The 20,335-nt window shown below is 46.4% G+C and overlaps 1 protein-coding gene across 1 annotated transcript in view; it reads left to right on the forward strand.

Moving 5' to 3' along the window:
- The window catches only part of TMEM132A (transmembrane protein 132A), a 48,642-nt gene that overhangs the window by 13,350 nt on the left and 14,957 nt on the right, over nucleotides 1–20,335 (forward strand). The window contains exons 2-7 of the mRNA XM_029574688.1: nucleotides 7,089–7,300; nucleotides 8,790–9,005; nucleotides 9,576–9,976; nucleotides 15,403–15,552; nucleotides 17,421–17,610; nucleotides 18,510–18,653. Coding sequence (XP_029430548.1) covers nucleotides 7,089–7,300; nucleotides 8,790–9,005; nucleotides 9,576–9,976; nucleotides 15,403–15,552; nucleotides 17,421–17,610; nucleotides 18,510–18,653 — 1,313 coding nt within the window. The remainder of the gene's footprint in view (nucleotides 1–7,088; nucleotides 7,301–8,789; nucleotides 9,006–9,575; nucleotides 9,977–15,402; nucleotides 15,553–17,420; nucleotides 17,611–18,509; nucleotides 18,654–20,335) is intronic.

Here is a 20,335-nt window from a genome sequence, read left to right on the forward strand (position 1 = left end):
GGGTGCGGCAATCCAATAGAGCAGTATGTGATGGGGGGTGAAAGACTGATGTGCACGGACCAAGAGAGTGATCCTGGAGTAAAGTGTCTGGTGATCTAAAGATGGCGATGCAATGTGAAAAGGCGATAGCTAAAGCCAGAAAATGCTGGGCTACATAGAGAAAGGAATAACTGATAAGGTCCTTGGTGAGGCCTCATCTGGAGTACTGGAGTACTGTTCTGGAGCCCGTATGTCAAAAAGGATAGAGACAGGATGGACACAATCCAGAGAAGGGTGACTAAAATGTTGTGGGGTCTCCATCGGAAGTCTTATGAGAAGAGACTGAAGGATCTAAATCTGTACACCCTGGAGGAGAGGAGGTGCAGGGGAGATAGGATACAGATCTTCAGATACCTGAAATATTTTAATGATGTACAAACTTCGAACCTTTTCCATTGGAAAGAAATCAGTAGGACTAGGGGTCATGAAATGAAACTCCAGGAGGACGACTCAGAACGAATGTCAGGAAATATTTCTTCACGGAGAGGGTGGTGGATGCCTGGAATGGCCTTCCAGAGGAGGTGAGGAAGACAAAAACAGTCAAAAAATTCAAAGGGGAATGGGATAAGCACTGTGGATTCCTAAAGACTCGAGGCTGGGAATGAGGAAAAGAGTGCATGGGGGTAACCTGCTGGTGCAGCGATCACTACCTTTAACCAATAAGCCTTGATGCTTTGATGCAGCTGCAATATTGCTCTCTGCTTCAATAGCAGGAGGAAAAGGGGAATTGAATTTAGATCACAATCAATGAGGGCCCCGACTTTTACGGTCTGGGGAACAGATAAGTGTGGGGGTCACAGAAGCATGGGATTATTACCCTTAACTAATAAGCCTTGATGTCTTTGATGCAATTGCAACATCGATTTCTGCTTTGACTGCGGGGATGGGGAGGAATTGGATTCAGTCGACAACCAAATGGGCCCTGACTTTTATGGTCTGGAGTACTAATATGCAGACATAAGGGAAAAAGCACAGGACTGCTTCTAGGCCAAATCCATAAACAAAGCACATTCAAGAATGCTCCTCGGCCAGTCAAAGAGAAACATGGGGGTAACTTACACAGTGCGGCAGATACTACCACAAGAAGATTCCTGGGCAGACTGGATGACCATTTGGTCCTTTTCTGCTGTCATTACTATGTTAAGACCTCACCCATTTCTGTCTATTTCTGGAGGTCATAACTCTGGAATGCTATAGACAAATATAGGAGGTGGTACAGAAAAGAGTTACCAAAATGGTATGGGATCTGCACCAAAAGCCCTTTGAAATGAAATTAAAGGACCTAAATACATGGGAGAGATAACAGAGGCCCTCAAATACCTGAAAGATATTCATAGTGCAAAAGACGTAAACCTACAACAAGGGGGTCATTATGTGAAGCTCCAAGAAGGTAGCCTGAAGAGCAACATAAGGAAATATATTTTCCCAGAAAGGATGGTGAATGCATGGATCGCCCTCCCATAGGAGGTGATGGAAGCTAATACAGTAACAAGAGTTTAAAAAGATTTGGGATAAACACAAAGGACCCTTAGTTGTAAACAATGAGAAGAGATGGCGGAAGCACGACCTAGAGTCACCATAGGCCATGGGGGTAGCTGGGTTGGTACCAGCAGATTACAACTGCCCGGAGACTGGTTGGGTCAGTGCAGCAGGTTGATGGTGGTGAGGTACCATCTGGAAAGGCCATGGAACCCGAGGAGGCCATATGTCCAGAACAACAGCCACACTAGAATCGGGGGCTATTTAGCTCATTGCAAAGCTCTGTGGTTAGACGTGGGAAGCGAGGAGTGCTGGGTATGAATTGCATGGTGTTCACGTATGCTTATCTGCCCATGATGGTAGAATAGAAAGACGGAAGCTAACAGAAAGTGTCCTGGATAGGGAAAGAGCTCTTACATATGGTCACACTTTAGGGCTAGGTATATTTCTAGTGCGAGCAGGAATAGTTGGGCAGACTGAATGGACCAGTTGGTCTTTTTCTGCTGTGTTACTGTGGTTTCGGGGCTGTCTCTTCATAGGTGGGGTGGCTGCTCTTTGGATCCTAGGAGTTAGTGGGTTTTGCTATCACAGGTTTGCTACACGGATGCTGAGCTGACACCAGAATCTGAATATTCTTATTTTTTTCTTTTGTTATGGTGAGTAGTAAGGGGAAGCACCAGTTACTGGTCTGCCCCAGTTACTAGGGCTGTTTCTGTGGATTCAGAGCTGCAAGGTTTAACTTAGTATTTGTTCCTTTCCCATTATAAATAGTTTTGGGTTAATGATGGACCTGTCTTTTGTGCTATACGAGGTATGAAATAGCTTTAATAGCTGGAAATGGGGATCACTGATTTCTTTATTTCATCTAGGGCCCCTAGAGCTTCTTTTGGTTGTGTCTTTACGTTCAACTTAAAGCTCCCAGTGATTCACTAAGCTTTTCCTCCCATTCTGTATTTATGGGGAAAAAGCTCAGTGAATCAGGCCTGTAGTGTCAGGTAGGTGCTCTAGATCTTGGTGAATTTGAATTGATGCCGGACATTTTGTAGGACTTTTGTTCTGGGAAATCTGAATGTTTATTTCTTTTTTCCAGGCTGACCTGTAGGACCCCAGGATTTGCAGTCTGCAGTGGGCTGGAAGATAGGGTGATGAATTGTTCAGATTGTTCACGCACAGTAGGCATTTGATCTCTGGGTCTCTGCTTTCTCTTCTGTGGATTGAATGCCTGTCAGGGTGATAAGGGAGAAATTGATGGGCAGGGAATTGTAATTAGCGTGGCAGATACATGTAATGAGGAGGGGCATGTCACTGGAGTCAGTCCCCTCAGGCTCTCGCTACTCACCCAGACAGAAATCACCCACCTGTTCCTGCCTTTAGCAGCTGCCGAGAGAGAAAGAGGCAGTGAAGGGAATCCCAGAGCAGCTGCTCATCATTCTGGGGAGTCCCCAGGGTGCATCTGGAGCAGGGACTGATAAGGAGACGCTGAAGGGAGATTTCTCTGCCCCCCCCCTTCCTCAGTGAGCTATCATAGGCTGGCCAGAGCCCCTCTTATCAGGGGGGAGACGTTCATTGCCCTGGCAGCTTCCTGCACGGCTGCCCCCAGCCCAGTGATAGGACCTGCTTCCAGGGCCGGCGCTGCTCACAGGAGGTGGGACCTCAGCCCGCACTAATTCTGAGCACCAGGAGCCAGGCCCCAACATGGAGAGAGATTTCTGCGCACGCCTGGGTTTTCAGCTTCCATCCCAGTGCCTTGAGGGATTTGCGGTGCGGCGTCTTTTATTTGAAATCGTCACTGCAGCTATCACAAGGTTCCAGGGATTCAGGACCGGACTGAAGTCCTCCCCCGGGGACTGGACATTTAGAAAAAGCCAGAGGGTCAGGCCGGCATTGGAGCACTATCTGTTTGCAGTGTTACTAGTGTCACCATATAACATTATTGTTACTGCTATTCTTGATAATCATTTGTTTATTTTTATTTAGTATTATTAATCATTATTTATTCTGTCCACCCTTCACTCTCTCACTGTCCCACTATATCCATTCCTGGCTGTAAGGATCGGGGTACTTTACCCATCTGACAGGTAGACAGTGTTTGTGAAGACCCCAGCGTCATATAGGGAAGGCCCCTCACTCACCCACTCACTCTTTATATCTGTTCCCATCTACAAGACCCCCCAGGAATACTCCAGCTATGGCTCCCTCCTATTAAATGTAAAACACATCTATATTTTCATCCAGTGTTCTGGTGTTTATATGTGGAAGGTGGTTCCTTGGTCCAGGACTGGTCTGGAACTCCTGCAAGATTATATTTGAGGCTCCTGGTCAGGAAATGGAGGCCCAGCTGACCGACAGGGACTCAGAAGCAATGTAGGAGGATCCCTATGCGATGTCCCCAGACCCAAGCTTCAGAGGTGTGGGGGTACATCAGGGATCTCTTGCAGTACAAAGGAAGCCAGAACCAAAGTCCGTGAAGGCGCGCTCCGTGGACCTGCAGCAGAAAATGCACGGGTGGGCCCAGGGCAGGTCAGGCTGAACCATCCTGGTGAAACGGCCAATCACCAACAGGCCCAGGCAATAAGACGCGCGCGTTAGAACGGGAGCTCGTGTTGAGCGCCTGTTTTCCTAACGTGCGCAGAGCCGCGTCCCCTGGGCGCCCGATGCAGTGCGTAAACGAGGGGCTGCGTAAACGAGGGGAGAATCGTGTGCCCCTAGCACTCAAAGGCATCGGGCGCCTACATTTACAACGGGCGCTCAGAGCGAGGGTCTGGTTTTATCTTGGACAATTTTGCTGAGGTTGCTGGACGCCCATCGCTAAGCGCCCGTTGCTATTGTGCGTCTACAGAAATTTATTTTTTTTTTAAATCAGGCCCCTGTGTCTTTATTGTTAAACACCGCAAGCAGTAAATTTAAGTGTCACAGCGATACTAACAAGCAGGAACCACAGAGGACCATATTTTAAAATTTCCGATGAGTGCTTGAATCGCGGATTGTCTTAACGCCACCTCCGGGGTTGGAGTTAAATTTGCCGCTCTAAAATGTGTGGGTTGGACGCCCAACAATTTGGGAGGGTAATATCTAATAGCCTCGTCTGCATGGGATTTACACATGATGAGTGCTATCAGCTCTGCGTTTTGGACAGGCTAATCTTATTGTATTGGGTGCTAGTGTAGTGCATGCAAAACACACGGCCAACTGCGTGTAAACCTGTGGACTAGGCTGCTCGCACTTTATTGCAACAGCCCCCAAGAGGGACATCTGGATCCCTCTGGGATGTACCTGGGACTCGGGATAAAGAGAGATCCTAGGGCGGACAGAGAGCAGTTTCTACACGACCCGAGAGTGCTGATCTAGATCGGCTCAGCAGAGAGAAGCTGTGCATACAGGGGATTTACACATGAGGGAGGAAGCTGTGCATACAGGGGATTTACACATGAGGGAGGAAGCTGTGCATACAGGGGATTTACAGATGAGGGAGGAAGCTGTGCATACAGGGGATTTACAGATGAGGGAGGAAGCTGTGCATACAGGGGATTTACACGTGAGGGAGGAAGCTGTGCATACAGGGGATTTACACGGGAGGGAGGAAGCTGTGCATACAGGGGATTTACACATGAGGGAGGAAGCTGTGCATACAGGGGATTTACACGGGAGGGAGGAAGCTGTGCATACAGGGGATTTACACGCGAGGGAGGAGCTGTGCATACAGGAGATTTACACATGAGGGAGGAAGCTGTGCATACAGGAGTCTACTCTGGTAAGACAAGCCCGGGAACTCTATGGATGGACTTTTCTTGGCAAATATCCTTTGACACTTCAGTGGTGCCTCACCTCTTTTCCATCCAAGGAAGCAGAGGCAATGTAATTCTTTGTGATTCTCCAGGGGCACTGCTTTGTGCCTCTCCACATCACCATCTTGAATCCTTCAGGCCTGTCCTCTAAGTGGTTCCAGTATGGTTCATGAGTCCAATAAATCTTACTCCGGTCACAAGGGAAGACTTCCTTTATCACAGGAAGCTCCCTCATACACCCCTTACCCAGGACAACTGTCCATGGCTCTTTTCCTTTTAGTCTGCAAGGCACAAACAGCAGGCTGAATGTCCAGGATGAGACTCACAGATGTACCTTATGGAGAGAGTTTACCCTTTGTAATGGTCTCTCTCTCTCTCTCTCTCTCTATTTCCTGTGACAATCACAGTCTCTCTCTCTCCCATGACAACACTGACGATCTTCATGTGTGCATTGCAGACAACTTGTATATTCAGGGAATGGAAATGCTTCCTGTTACGATATGCCATTTCTCTCCTGTGGGGGGGGGGGGGGGGGGGGGGGGGGTGTAAGAGCCACATGGGTACAATCAATTGCACCCATTACATTCGGCATGCCAGTTATGTCAAAGAAGGCGTGCGTCATTTCCTGCCACTCTGTAAGCTCCTGCGGGTACTTGATGTACTCCCTGACTCCTTTCATCATGGCCCTCAGTACCTGCTTGAAACACCTTGAAAATGTTGACTGGTCCATACCAGCCACCACAGGCCCTGTATTCTGGAAGGAGCCCATGGAGAGGAAGTGCAAGGTAGCAAGAAGCTTGACCAAGCCCGGAATGGCACGGCCAGGCTGTTAGAGGATCTGTGTCATCCTTGACTTCTTCACAGAGAGAAGGACTAGCCCTGGAGCTCAGTCTGTATGCCTGCACCACGTCTGTCTCCAGCAGCCACAGCAGTACTGTCCTCAGGCAGAACATTCGCCGCCTCCGGGCCCTTCTGCGAACAGCTTGAGGCAAGCGCCACTCCCCTCGGGCTCTCCTCTCTCCTTCTGCAGTTAACTGTCATCTTTCAGTCTGTTTCCTCTCTCTTCCTTGCTGTAATTTTTCCGTTGACCCACAAAATGTACCAGAGCATCAGAAAAAAGTGTACATAATTCATGATTACACCAGGGAAGCAGCAAGGCACAGCTACGCAAATGCCAGCAACGGACCCAAAATGGCCGCCAGACACGAGCTTTGACTTTTACTCCTGCCCTGACCCAGGCTCTAGAAAACCTGCATAAAAGTAAGAGGTCTCTCTGCTAGAGCAGCTCTGTGCCTTGCTCAATAATAGCTAATTTTTTCATTTACATGGCCCGCGATAAGCTAACCCCATGTTTTTACTCCGATATTTGTGCACTAAAACCTTTTACTACATACATGAGCAAGGTTAGCATCGAAAAACCCACGCAAAAGTCGGAGTAAAAACACGCGGATGGCTTATTACATTGGCCCCTACGTGCCTGGTAGTGGTTTGTGTTGCTGCTACTGGCTTGACACCAGAATTTGAATATTCAGTTTTTTCTGGTGAGCAGTAAGGGAAAACCTTCAATGATGAAAGTGCTGATCTGTTTTATTACCGCAGATTTTTTTTTCCAAGGTTCTTTGAGTTTTTTCTTGACTTTGTTGTGTCTCTATGTATGTTGGAACCAGTTATTGAACACTTTTTAGGGTAGGGCACAGAGAAGGACTGACATTTGCTATGAGCTATTGCTGTTTGTCTCCTGTGACAGTCTCTTTCTCTCTCTCTCTCTCTCTTTCTCTGTGACAGTGTGCTGTGAGACTGCAGTGACAGACCTGGTCTTCCTCCCGGCGGGGTTGGAATTGGTGGACGTTCCAGAGTATTTCCGCCTGCAGGAGACGGGTCGTTACCTTCATGCAAACACTTCCCTGGGGGCCCGCGCTGAGACCTACCTGCTGAGCCGCCAGGGCTCTCGCACGCCTGTCGTCAGGGCCACCTACCAGCCCTTCTCTGTCCTCCAGGTAACGCAGGAGGGGATGAGACTGCAGCCTCCCGCCAGCCTCACTTCTCTCATCGGTTTCTATCCAATCTGCTCAATTCAAGAAAACTTTATTGGCAAGACAATCCGTATTTCTCTTGCCAAAGCAATATAGCAATATAAAAGGACAAATATGACAAATAGCCTGGTGGCAGGATATATCATATTTTGCTTCTGTTTCTCCTGTTTCCATCCAGAGATTTTCCTGCTCATTCTTTTGTGAGAAATCTTTTATTGTCTCTGCAGCTTTGGGAAATGTGCATCTCCGATCTCTTTGTATTTTGCATACTCAGGAGGAAATGCATTTCTGTTTCTATTTCTATTTCTCCGGTGTTGCATGCAAAGTCTGGTTTCCAGGGGTTGCTTTTTCAGCCTTTCTCTTCGGATTTCGGTTATGCTAGGCGTCCTGCAACACGCTGCACTCACCCCCAATGTAGGTGTTAGCGTTTTGCAGTTGGGACGCTGCTCAGCGCAGCCCAGGACGCCACCAAACACCGCTCCTCTCAGCCTCCCAGAGGTGCGCGCACGCCCAGTAGCCCCATTTTTAAAGGGCCCGTGACGGGAACTGGCGTCTTCAGCTTTTCCTATTTGAAGCTCCTTCAGAGGATCCTCCGACACCTGAGCAGCAGGTCCCCTGCTGTGCCTCGTGTCCCAGTGCGTGTTGCTAGTCCGTGTTCTCTTCCTTGTCTTGCTTCCCGTCTTGTTCCTTGCTTTGCTGCTTGTTGTAGTCCTTTCCTTGATTCGTGTTCCCACTCTGCTCGCGTTCTTGTCTTGGTTTCCCTGTTTGTCTGCCTCATTCGTCTTGTACATCCTCTGTGTCTTCAGCTTGATTCCTGGAACCTGATCTTGGCTTGGAATTTGACTTTCCATGAACCTGACCCTCTGCTTTGGACCCGTCTACTCTGTTGTCTGCTGCCTGCCCTGACCTCTGGCCTGGTATCTGTATCTGCTGTCTTCTGCCTGTCCCGATTTCGCTTGGGCTTGGACTCTCGCTTTGGATAGCCTTAGGGACCCAACTAAAATCTTCCGGCTGCCAAAACCCAAGAGCTTAATCTGCGGGGTAGAGCCGGTCCCACCTAAGGGCTTCTCTGCCAGCTGCCGGTGTGGGCCTAGTGGGCTCACTTGCTGAGCTGCGCCAATCACACGACAGCACCAAGGGTCCACTCCCTCTGTCGGTGTTATGATTTCTGTTTGTAGTCTGCGGTCACTTATTCCGTATTGGTGAGGGTCTGTATTTGTGACCAAAGTGAGGGATTCTTTTAGCAGGTGTTGGGATCTATAATCATTCCAGCTTGTTTTGGTTTTCAATCTCCCTCTTCCTTTCTTTCTCTCTTCTCCACTTCCCCTTCTTCTTTCTCTCTCTCTTTCCCTCTCTTCCCTCTCCTTCTCTTTGTACTTCTCAGTGCACAGGCTGACTTTGTCTCATCAGTGTCTGCTGTCAAGCTTCCTGTTGGTTCATTTTCTCTTCGCAGGAGGTTCCTGATGACATCCTGACCCCTGGGGATTCTGCTGCTTGGAGCGTGCGAGCTGTTCTCATCGAGGGCTCGGTTTCCCCGTCAGACCCTTATGCTCGAGTCCTCTTTCATCTTACAGGGAGAGATTGGTTGTCGGAGAAGCCGCAGCTGCCATGTGTCATCATGCAGGCTTTCCAGCAGACACGGTCTGTGCAGAGAGCCTGCCGACTGCAGGTCAGTGCTGGAGACCAGCAGAGGGAAGGAGGCAGGGTAAACACAAATGTGATACCCAGGGGAGAGATCAGGAGAGAGGCACAAGTTCCCTTGTGTGGGATACCTACAGAAAGAGACACGAGGAGATCCTTCAGTGCGTGACCCACCGATAAAGGCAAAGGGCCACCAGGAAAGAGATAGGAGCCCCTAATGAGTAACACCCAGGAATGAAAGAATGGGAGACAGAGAATCCCTCAGTGTGGGAACTCAAGGGAGAGACCAAGAGAGCGAGATGAGGTATTCTCAGTGTGTGACCCGCAGGAAAGACCAAAAGAGATTTAAGAGAGAGACCAAAGCGTCTTTAGTATGCATCATCCAGGAGAGAGAGAGATAGGGATCCTCACTGAGTTATACCCAGGAGAGAGACCCAGAAATTCAGGCTGCCTTTGGCGTGTGTGGTAGGTGAGGGGTCCTGTGATGCGGAGGGGTGTGATCTCTCATGTTAATGTTTCAGGCTTCCCTTTGTGTGTTTGTGGTGGGAGAGTGGTCCTGGGAGGGAGCAGTGGGTAATTCCTCATGTCTGTATTTCAGGCTCCTCTCGGAGTGTGTGTGGTGGAGCTGGAATTTCCCCAGCGCTGGTTCTCTGCCTCTGCGGCAGCGGCGGGTCACAGACTCTCAGAGGCTCCAGGCGGCACTGCACAGCAGGCAGAACTTTACTTCACGCTCTCTGCAGCGGCAGGAAAGAAGGATGAGTGCAGCCGTGAGGTGCGTCCAGGCCGTCAGCGGCGTCAGGGTGCGGAGGCGGCACAGGGCAGGCTCACGCGCATTGCCACTGTGGAAATAAAAATGGCCGCTGTGCCTCGGCACCAGGAGCTCCAGTTGGATGGGGACATGATGGTGCGGCTCCCTAACAGAACGCTGCTCCCTGGAGAGGTGTTTACCGCCACCATCAGCGTTGGGAAGAACTTCTCTGCAGACCTTGTCAATGTCAGGTTGGTATCCGTCATATTTCCACCGTCTCTTGTGTCCCCATTCCATAGAGCTTAGTTGCTCTTCCTCCCCGTGATTGTAGTTAGGTGGAGTAGACTGGACCGTAATTCTGGGCAAATTCACGGATATGAGTTTAGCACTGCCCTCTGCTGATGAGTCTCTCTGTGACCCTGGGCAGGTCATTTTATCTCTCGGTGCCTCTGGGATCCAGATGAATACAGAGATTGTGTTAATGAGGCTTTCCTGGAAAACATGTTTATTATTTACATTTTTGAAGGTTCACACCACTGCATTGCTTTATTATTATGTATTTATTTATTATTCATTTATTATTATTTACTTATTTATTATTTACATCTTTGAAGGCTCACACCACTGCATTGCTTTATTATTGTTTATGTATTAATTTATTATTATTTACTTATTTATTATTTACATCTTTGAAGGCTCACACCACTGCATTGCTTTATTATTGTTTATGTATTAATTTATTATTATTTACTTATTTATTATTTACATCTTTGAAGGCTCACACCACTGCATTGCTTTATTATTGTTTATGTATTAATTTATTATTATTTACTTATTTATTATTTACATCTTTGAAGGCTCACACCACTGCATTGCTTTATTATTATGTATTTATTTATTATTCATTTATTATTATTTACTTATTTATTATTTATATCTTTGAAGGCTCACACCACTGCATTGCTTTATTATTATATATTTATTTATTATTCATTTATTATTATTTATTTACATCTCTGAAGGCTCACACCACTGCATTGCTTTCCAATTAGAAAATAGAACACTGGCTAAAGACCTGCAATGCCATCACTTTTTCCCATCTCCTGCTTTCCTCTCACTTCCCCAGTGGTGAAGATCCTGTGGGCTTATCCCATGCTTTCTTGAGTTCTGTTACTGTTTTTGTCTTTTTTGTATGCACCACCCTTTCCATTAAGAACTATGTCGTTAAGTTACTCCTCTGTCTACCTTAGTTGGTATCGGAACTGGGAGGGGTGATAATATGATTTTGAACCAAATTCACAAAATTTGGTAACATTTTTCTGAAGGTTACTTCATGGATCTTTGGTTCTAGAGAATGATTCGCTGACGTAACTGACATATAGCCCTGCCCCGACATCAGCCTGCATGTATTCTCTGTCTCCAGCAGATGGTGGATGTGCATCTCTCTAGTGAGGATTGCCTGTTTTAAAAAAGAAGAAAAGCAGATTTGAGCTCCTGAGGTTGAACCCAGTCTAGGGCTCTCCCTCAGTTGAGCATTTTGAGTCGCTGTGCCTTGCAGTTTTCGGCTTTAAAAGAAAGAAGAAGAGGAATGGGGGAGCTTGGTGGTGAAGGCTTGGGCCCTCTTTCCCCGTAGCCACCTGCCCGGTCGTCATTTTAGTTGGCGGAGGTCTGAGATCAGGAAAAAAAGAAATCAGGGGGCTTTTCCCTTCCTTAGCAGGCCGTTTTCTCTCCCCAGTGCTAATCCTCTCCTCGCACCTCTGATCGATCTCTGGGGAATGGAGCTGGGTGGCAAACCAATAATGCCATTAGTTCGGATGGCAGTCGTGCTTCTGGGCTCCCGCGCCGCCACTCCTGTATGTCATCCGTGTGAGGAAAGGTTAGGCCGCTGCAGCGCATGGTAAGGCTGCGGCTGGGGTTTTTCTTGCACACTCAAGAGCGTGCACGACTGTGCATATTAATACCGTGGCCTGGTGTTCCGCGTGCACATGCAAGCTTTATAAAGAGCTACTCTTCTTTGACAGTGCCCTCAACTGCAATGACACGGAAAGGGGCCAACGCTTCTAAATCGTCTGCAGAGGCCATTTCCACGTTCGAGAAATTTAAAGACTGCCTTTTCCACTGAGCCATGTCTGCGTCACCCAGACCCCAAAAGACCCTTCATCGTGGAGGTTGGCGCTTCAGATGTTGGAGTAGGGGCTGTGTTAAGCCAAACTGGAGATTCTAAAGCCTTACATCCCTGCTCCTTTATCTCGCGACGCTTTTCTCCAGCAGAGAAGAACTATGGGATCGGAGATAAAAAGCTCCTGGCCATTAATCTGGCATTCGAGGAATGGCGGCCTTGGCTCGAAGGCGCCTAACATCAAATTACCGTATTCTCAGACCACAAGAATCTAGAGTATCTCTGTCATGCACAGCGTCTTAACCACAGACAAGCCAGATGGTCCTTGTTTTTTAATCGCTTTGACTTCATGCTCAAATATCGCCCCGGAGACAAGAATACCAGAGCTGATGCCCTGTTACGCTCTTTCCTCTCTGAGGATGTTCCTGAAGAATCTCAGCACATCATAGACCTGAAGAAAGTCATCTTGGTGGCTACCCATTCTGTGCCTGCAGGTAAAACAATTGTGCCTAAGAACCTCAGAAAGAAACTTCTATACTGGGCTCATGATTCCAAATTGGCTGGCCATCCTGGTCAACGCTGTACCCTGCTGAAATTACAGAAGTACTATTGGTGGCCTACTATTAAGGAAGACACATACTCCTATGTAGCGTCATGCTCCAACTATGCCAAACATAAACCTACTTCTGGTCAGCCTTGGGGATTGCTACAACTGCTGCCAGTTCCGGAACAGCCATGGACTCACATCACTACTGACTTTGTAGTTGATCTACCTCTTAGATGCTTACCAAACAATGCATAGTAAACCCCCAACTGAGCTTTTCTGAGCTCGTAAACTCCGTTAAATATAGTTACACATAAATGAGTTTTCATAACATTTTCTAAATGGCTATTATTTTATCTCATATGTTCTAATAAAGCTGAATATTCTTGTAAGTCATATGATTTCTTATAAGTTGAGCCCAGAAAGCAGAAGCTGACCTTTAACATATTGGTTAACCTTTAGCATTTCAACAGCCTTGACTATTTCTTTAAGTCTGATCAGTGCATTCTTATCGTGCTGTGATTGCACTGATAAGGTTGCATTATCTTTGTTTCTTTACCACCACAGAGAAGACGAGCCCAGATAGCAATCATAAGATGGGTAATGGAAAAAGAAGGTGAATATCAAAAGGAAGTTTGTCTTTCATCAACTTTAGTAAATCATTTGCATGGATTATTCAGGATTTTGGAATAAACTGAGAAAGCCAGGTGCACCAGAACGTCTGATCCGTCTTCTCAGAAGTTATTACATCAGGCATGAAACTACAGGGAGGACCGAATTTGGCAAAATAGAATTGTTCAACATTAGAAAAGGAGCAAGGCAAGAATGTATCTTATTTCCATACCTGTTTAACCTGTACTGCAAAATCATGGAGAATGGATGGATTAGAATAGGCCAAGGGAGGAATCAAAATAGAGTTTGCAAGGTAACTAATCTAAAATATGCAGATGGAGGCTGATACTCAAATAAAAGCTGAGCCTCTTTAAATTTAGGTACCTAATTTAGGGGCCTAGTTTCAGCAGAAAATGCATCTAAATTTAGGAGGATTTAAATTGAGGGCTACTATTCATTGGCATAGATTTAGGCTCCTGAATTAGATGCTTAATGCTGAAAATCAGTGTTAAGCTCCTGATTTTTCCCCGTCCTAACTTCACCCCTATAACCACCCACTACACCATAGTACATTTTCAAAAGAGCCAATATAGGAGCCTGATTCCAAAAGATAGGAGACTAAACCCTAGAAATCAGACCCATGATGTCTCTCTATGAGCTTACAATGAAAAGAACCTCAAAAACCTTTGAACAAAAGTCTGAAAAAAAACTGGAAGAGCTGCTCTGATGCAAAATGTAAAGAACACCAAGGTCACTTCACCCAAAACATTAAAAGAATTCAAAGTAGGTAATGACCAAGTGAAGTTAGGGACAATTTCATCTTCCTGGGGTGTAGAATAGATAGAAGTGGGGAATATGCTGAGGAAATCAGAGGAAGATCAACAACCCCAAACATGAACATTGCCCTGAATCACAAAGATGTTACTGTGACAACTAAAACAAGAATTGTAAAAGAATTGGTTTTCCCAGTAGGGGATGTACGGTTGTGAAAGAATGGGTGGAAGAGAGTCGATGCATTGGAAATTTGATGTTAGAGAAGATTGCTGAAGGTTCCATGGACAGGGAGGAGAACTAATCAGTCAGTCCTAGGCCAAATAAAATCTACTTATTCCCGAGGCCAGGATACAAAAGCAGAAATTAGCATTCTTTGCACAGGTGATGCAGGCAAACAGTGAAATGGAGAAGACAATCAGGCACAGGAAAAAAGGAAGACAGAATACAAGGGGAACGGGTGGGATCCAAGAAGTCACGGGAAGCAGTTGCTGATAGGTTGTCTTGGACTTCACAGCACATAACAACAGCGGTAAAGGGCTGCAGTTTGGACCAAGACGTACGTTTGATAACATCCATGGATTTGGTCTTGTTCATTTATAGAGTTTTGAATTATATGTTCTTTTACCATTTCCTGCATTTTATTTTCATGCAGCTAGGAAACTTGTTTCAACAGTACATGTCTGCAGGGCATTCCTGTCATCTTCTGCAAAGCCCACATGAAGCTGGGTACATTTTTAACCCTCATGTGGATCTGTCCCCCAAAACAAACTCGCACACACATACACTAGCACACACACTCGGGCTATGGCAGTCTCGCTCATGCATAAGTGCTCTCGGATTCTTCTTTTCAGAAGGTTTCAGGGTAAGTGCAGAATTGGTGTAGTACATATTTTGGATAGAACCCTGGCTGTCAGGATATAGCAGGGTACTGCGTCTCCTCACTTTAACACCTCATTTCTCCAGTGCAGGTTCTAGATGTAAAACTAAGCTAGAAACTTAGATCCGTGCCAGAGGATCTTGCGGCACTCTCTGGCCTCTGAGGATACCCTGCTGTTCCGTGATACGCAGTGTGTGGCTGTGGCAAATGCACATGAACACAAAGGGCACACTAGACTCACACACTCACACAACAGCAGATCCCAGGACAATGGATATTTATTATATGAGCTAGGTTATGAAAATAATGCAAGAAGGAATGATATATAGATATCATATGTGTATATAGCATAGATAATAATAATGCAAAGTTACTCATCCCTTACGTAAATAATCTGCAGAAGGATGCAGGGCTGAGGTGTGTCTCTCAGTCCTTCTATCTTCTTTCTTCTCTCTCTCATCATGTCTGAGTGTTTCAGGGGAGGGGGGGGGGGTGCCTATCCACCCCCTACCCCTCCGCAACCTACAGGGCAACTCTTTACCATGTAACACACTGAATGTTGTGATTGTGTCAACGGTATATTAACCTTTAACCTCAGAGATGTGCTAGGCTGCAGCTGTGCCAGAGATAAAAGTAAACTTTAACCTGCAGTTTTGTGAGGTGTGATGTGTGAGCGCTCTGAGTTCACCAAAGGATAGTCAGACTCATGCTAAACAATTCCATTTCACCTTTCCTCTGTGTTTTATTCCAGGGTGAAGTTTAAGAAAGGTCTGTATGTGATCTTTGCTCACTCTGCGGCCCCTGAAACCTGGGCAGTGAAGCTGGAAAAGCAAAAGGGCTCGAAGCCACATACGGTTCTGGTCACATGTCGCCGCATGGATGGGGGGGCTTCAGACTGGAGGTATCCTCTGCTTTCTCCTCAGCCCTGGCTCTGGGTGGATGACTGTGACTTGTTCACAGTGATGACTATGGATGTGACTGACTGGTCCTCCTCTGCTTTCTCCTCAGCACTGGCTCTGGGTGTGTGACTTGTTCACAGTGATGACTATGGATGTGACTGACTGGTCCTCCTCTGCTTTCTCCTCAGCACTGGTTCTGGGTGTGTGACTGTGACTTGCCTGCAGTGTTGGCTGTAGATTTGTCACTGACTTGTCCTCCTCTGCTTTCTCCTCAGCACTGGTTCTGGGTGTGTGACTTGCCTGCAGTGTTGGCTGTAGATTTGTCACTGACTTGTCCTCCTCTGCTTTCTCCTCAGCACTGGCTCTGGGTGTGTGACTTGCCTGCAGTGTTGGCTGTAGATTTGTCACTGACTTGTCCTCCTCTGCTTTCTCCTCAGCACTGGTTCTGGGTGTGTGACTTGCCTGCAGTGTTGGCTGTAGATTTGTCACTGACCTGACCCTCTCCACTTTCTCCTCAGCACTGGCTCTGGGTGTGTGACTTGCCTGCAGTGTTGGCTGTAGATTTGTCACTGACTGGTCCTCCTCTGCTTTCTCCTCAGCACTGGTTCTGGGTGTGTGACTTGCCTGCAGTGTTGGCTGTAGATTTGTCACTGACTTGTCCTCCTCTGCTTTCTCCTCAGCACTGGTTCTGGGTGTGTGACTTGCCTGCAGTGTTGGCTGTAGATTTGTCACTGACTTGTCCTCCTCTGCTTTCTCCTCAGCACTGGTTCTGGGTGTGTGACTTGCCTGCAGTGTTGGCTGTAGATTTGTCACTGACTTGTCCTCCTCTGCTTTCTCCTCAGCACTGGTTCTGGGTGTGTGACTTGCCTGCAGTGTTGGCTGTAGATTTGTCACTGACTTGTCCTCCTCTGCTTTCTCCTCAGCACTGGTTCTGGGTGTGTGACTTGCCTGCAGTGTTGGCTGTAGATTTGTCACTGACCTGACCCTCTCCACTTTCTCCTCAGCACTGGCTCTGGGTGTGTGACTTGCCTGCAGTGTTGGCTGTAGATTTGTCACTGACTGGTCCTCCTCTGCTTTCTCCTCAGCACTGGTTCTGGGTGTGTGACTTGCCTGCAGTGTTGGCTGTAGATTTGTCACTGACTTGTCCTCCTCTGCTTTCTCCTCAGCACTGGTTCTGGGTGTGTGACTTGCCTGCAGTGTTGGCTGTAGATTTGTCACTGACTTGTCCTCCTCTGCTTTCTCCTCAGCACTGGTTCTGGGTGTGTGACTTGCCTGCAGTGTTGGCTGTAGATTTGTCACTGACTGGTCCTCCTCTGCTTTCTCCTCAGCACTGATTCTGGGTGTGTGACTTGCCTGCAGTGTTGGCTGTAGATTTGTCACTGACTGGACCCCCTCCACTTTCTCCTCAGCACTGGTTCTGGGTGTGTGACTTGCCTGCAGTGTTGGCTGTAGATTTGTCACTGACTTGTCCTCCTCTGCTTTCTCCTCAGCACTGGTTCTGGGTGTGTGACTTGCCTGCAGTGTTGGCTGTAGATTTGTCACTGACTTGTCCTCCTCTGCTTTCTCCTCAGCACTGGCTCTGGGTGTGTGACTTGCCTGCAGTGTTGGCTGTAGATTTGTCACTGACCTGACCCTCTCCACTTTCTCCTCAGCACTGGCTCTGGGTGTGTGACTTGCCTGCAGTGTTGGCTGTATATTTGTCACTGACTTGTCCTCCTCTGCTTTCTCCTCAGCACTGGCTCTGGGTGTGTGACTTGCCTGCAGTGTTGGCTGTATATTTGTCACTGACTTGTCCTCCTCTGCTTTCTCCTCAGCACTGGCTCTGGGTGTGTGACTGTGGCTTCCCCTGCACTCTTTTTTTTTTTCACAGTGCGGCAGATTTTCCAGAGTTTCTTTACTTGGATTTTGGTGTGGAGAACGGGACAGGCTCTGTGTCCACCCGTCGAGTCTCCTGGCAGGTGGAGTTCCCTGGCCCTGGTGCTTCAGGGGAGGGGGAGAAAGTATTCTGGGAGGTGCTGGTGTCGGAGCGCGACCTTCGGGCCATTGTGCCCCTGGTTAAGGTAAGGAGGTGATCTTGGCTTGCTTGGGCCGTGGGATCCTTTCTGTGCTTAATGACATCCTCTCCTGTGTGCATTAGGAAAATCTGCTCTTAAATGAAACCATCCACTTTAGTCCAAGTTCAATGTAAGGTTACAGCGCTCCATCGCATGCCTCCTGGATGGCTTTATAGCAACAAGGAGACAAACAAAAGCCCAGATCCCAGAGATGATAGTAAACTGCTCGAAAATCCAAAAGCTTGTCCCAGGTTTAATTTAAATGGGTTTCAGTTCCCGTAACTGATGACCTTTCAGCCATTGCCAAATAAAAGTGGTTTAATATTATCTTGAAATTTGACGTTATTAAAACATTTATTTATTTGTTAGGGTTTTGTGTATCGTTGTTTAGACTAACTGTCACAACGGTTTACAAACATTTCAAACACATACAAATTCCAGTAAAATATATCTAAACAAAAACAATCAATTAAAAGTGTACAAATTAAATAAAATAGTCTGTAATAAAAACATAAAAAGCGCTATGCAAATCTATGGTCTTGAGAACAATTAATAAATCAATTAAAAGTGTACAAATTAAATTTATTTTCATGCCAATTGTGTATACAATTGTTTATAATCATTAATATCCTAAAAACTGAAGACTCATTTGGGTTGTACATCCTGAGCAGAGCAGGAGGCCAGTGTGGGTTAATGAACAGGAAGCAGTCTGTGGTTGGGCTGGTTGTGCATGAGGCTTTCCTGTCTGACAACTATTTTGTGGTATTAATTGGCCCGTGCAGAACTATTCACTGGATAAAGCGATTTTGTGCGCACAGCCATCATGCCTGGGCGCCGGGAAATGCTGGAGCCTGTCTAGCTATGAAGAAGAAGTTCTGATCTTACTCTGCATTCTTCTGCCACAGGAAGAGGAGATTCTGAACACGGCTCTGCTGACCGGCGTGCCCCGGAAGGTGCCAGTAAAACTGGTTGCTGTGGAGACTGGAGGCTTTGCGCTGGACATCTCAGAGCATGTGCGCTGCGCGTCTTCCAGCGTGCAAGTAATTCAGGTGGGAAATGGACCCTCCCAGTTACATAACACAGCAGCGCCTCCTAGAGACAGAAACAGGGAAGTGCCTTTTCCTTTGCCTAGAAAAAAGCTTCTAGGGAGAGAGGTGGGACTTCTGATTTTTATTTTCTTCATTTTTTAATTTCCTTATCAACCCTCCTATAATCCAGGGCTGCTCTGCTTCTCTCAGTTTATGCCCTTATATAATTATATCATCTCCAGACCTCTCTCCGCATCCACACTGTTTACTAACAGGAAATCATGTTTCATAATGCGGAAGAGAGGTGTGGCCAGAACTTGAAAAGCAAATCAGAGAAGTGACGTGGCAGAATATTTACAAGATTCTTAACTAACGCTGAGTTACCTGTGAGTGGAGAGCTGACACATTATTCATCCTGTTGAGTCAGAGTTGACCAGAATGGAATTGGTAGGAGGTGCAGCTTGGTTATCGTTCATTGTTTGTTACTACATTTTGTGAACTTAATTAATCAAGATTAGAGAGATGTATGATGGTTTTTGTATGTTTTATTGTTGTTTTCTGTGTTTTATTTTATTTTTTGTTTTATTTCAATTTGATATCCTGCTTCAGCAAAACACTCAAAGCAGTTTACAATAAAATCTTATTTCCCATACCAATAATTTAAGCAGCAAACTGCCTTCCAAGCCCCACAAATAAAATCCCACTAATCAGAGCAGACCTTGCAACCTAATCCCAGTACTGTTAATTTATCAACATTTTGAGACCCATCAGATTCCTAACCTGATTTATCTTGAAGAAATGCCTCAGAGCTAAAATATCAAACCTCTCCCCAAATTTCCTCAGAGATTGAATTCCATAATGCAGGCACCAGGCGGTACAGCAAGGTAGTCTCCAGCTTATCTGAGCGAAGGGACTTGGAGCAAAACCTACTGTGATGAAGGGCAGGGGACAAGCAGGCGTAGAAGGAAGGAAGAGGTCTTGCAGATGTACTGGTCCAGTTACGGTCAAACACTTAAGCAACAAACTGTAGAAGTCTAAATGTAATTCTCCACATGACTAGACCAACATTAGTTTGGCTTTCAGAAAGCTCACAATTCCGAAACTCTTCTCATCTCCTTATTAGATATTTTTCATCATGGATTTGACCCTGGTTCAGGATACATTTTATTTATTTAGGGCTTTTTTATACCGACACTCATGATACCAATCATATCGTATCGGTTTACAATAAACAGTGGTGCAATAACATTAACATCAACGTGAACAATAGGTGAAGAGAGAAAAAGTGAATGAAAGTTACAATAAAACAGGGGCACTTGAACTGGGAGGAGGAAAAGCCAGAGTCATGGCTAACATAGAAATAAATAATATTTAGTCTCAGAAATAAGTAATATCTAGACGTATACTTAGGACTATAATAATCACTTGTACTCAGGACTGAATATTATCAAATGTGTACTTAGTCTCCTCTACTTAGGGCTGTGGAATATCAAATGTTCCTGACTAAATAGTATTAGTTCATAAAACTCAGGACTGATTAATATAACATCAGAAGCCATGTCAGGGATGGGGGGTGTCGACTGGCGGACCAAGGTGAGTTGTAGCAGTTGGGGAGGTCATAGATCAGGGAAGGCTTGTAGAAATAGCCAAGTCTTGAGTTTTTTTCTGAATGTCTGCGTGCAAGGTTCTTGTCTTAGGTCTGT

The sequence above is a fragment of the Rhinatrema bivittatum genome, chromosome 13 (genome assembly GCF_901001135.1).
Source record: "Rhinatrema bivittatum chromosome 13, aRhiBiv1.1, whole genome shotgun sequence".
NCBI classification, from domain to species: domain Eukaryota; kingdom Metazoa; phylum Chordata; class Amphibia; order Gymnophiona; family Rhinatrematidae; genus Rhinatrema; species Rhinatrema bivittatum.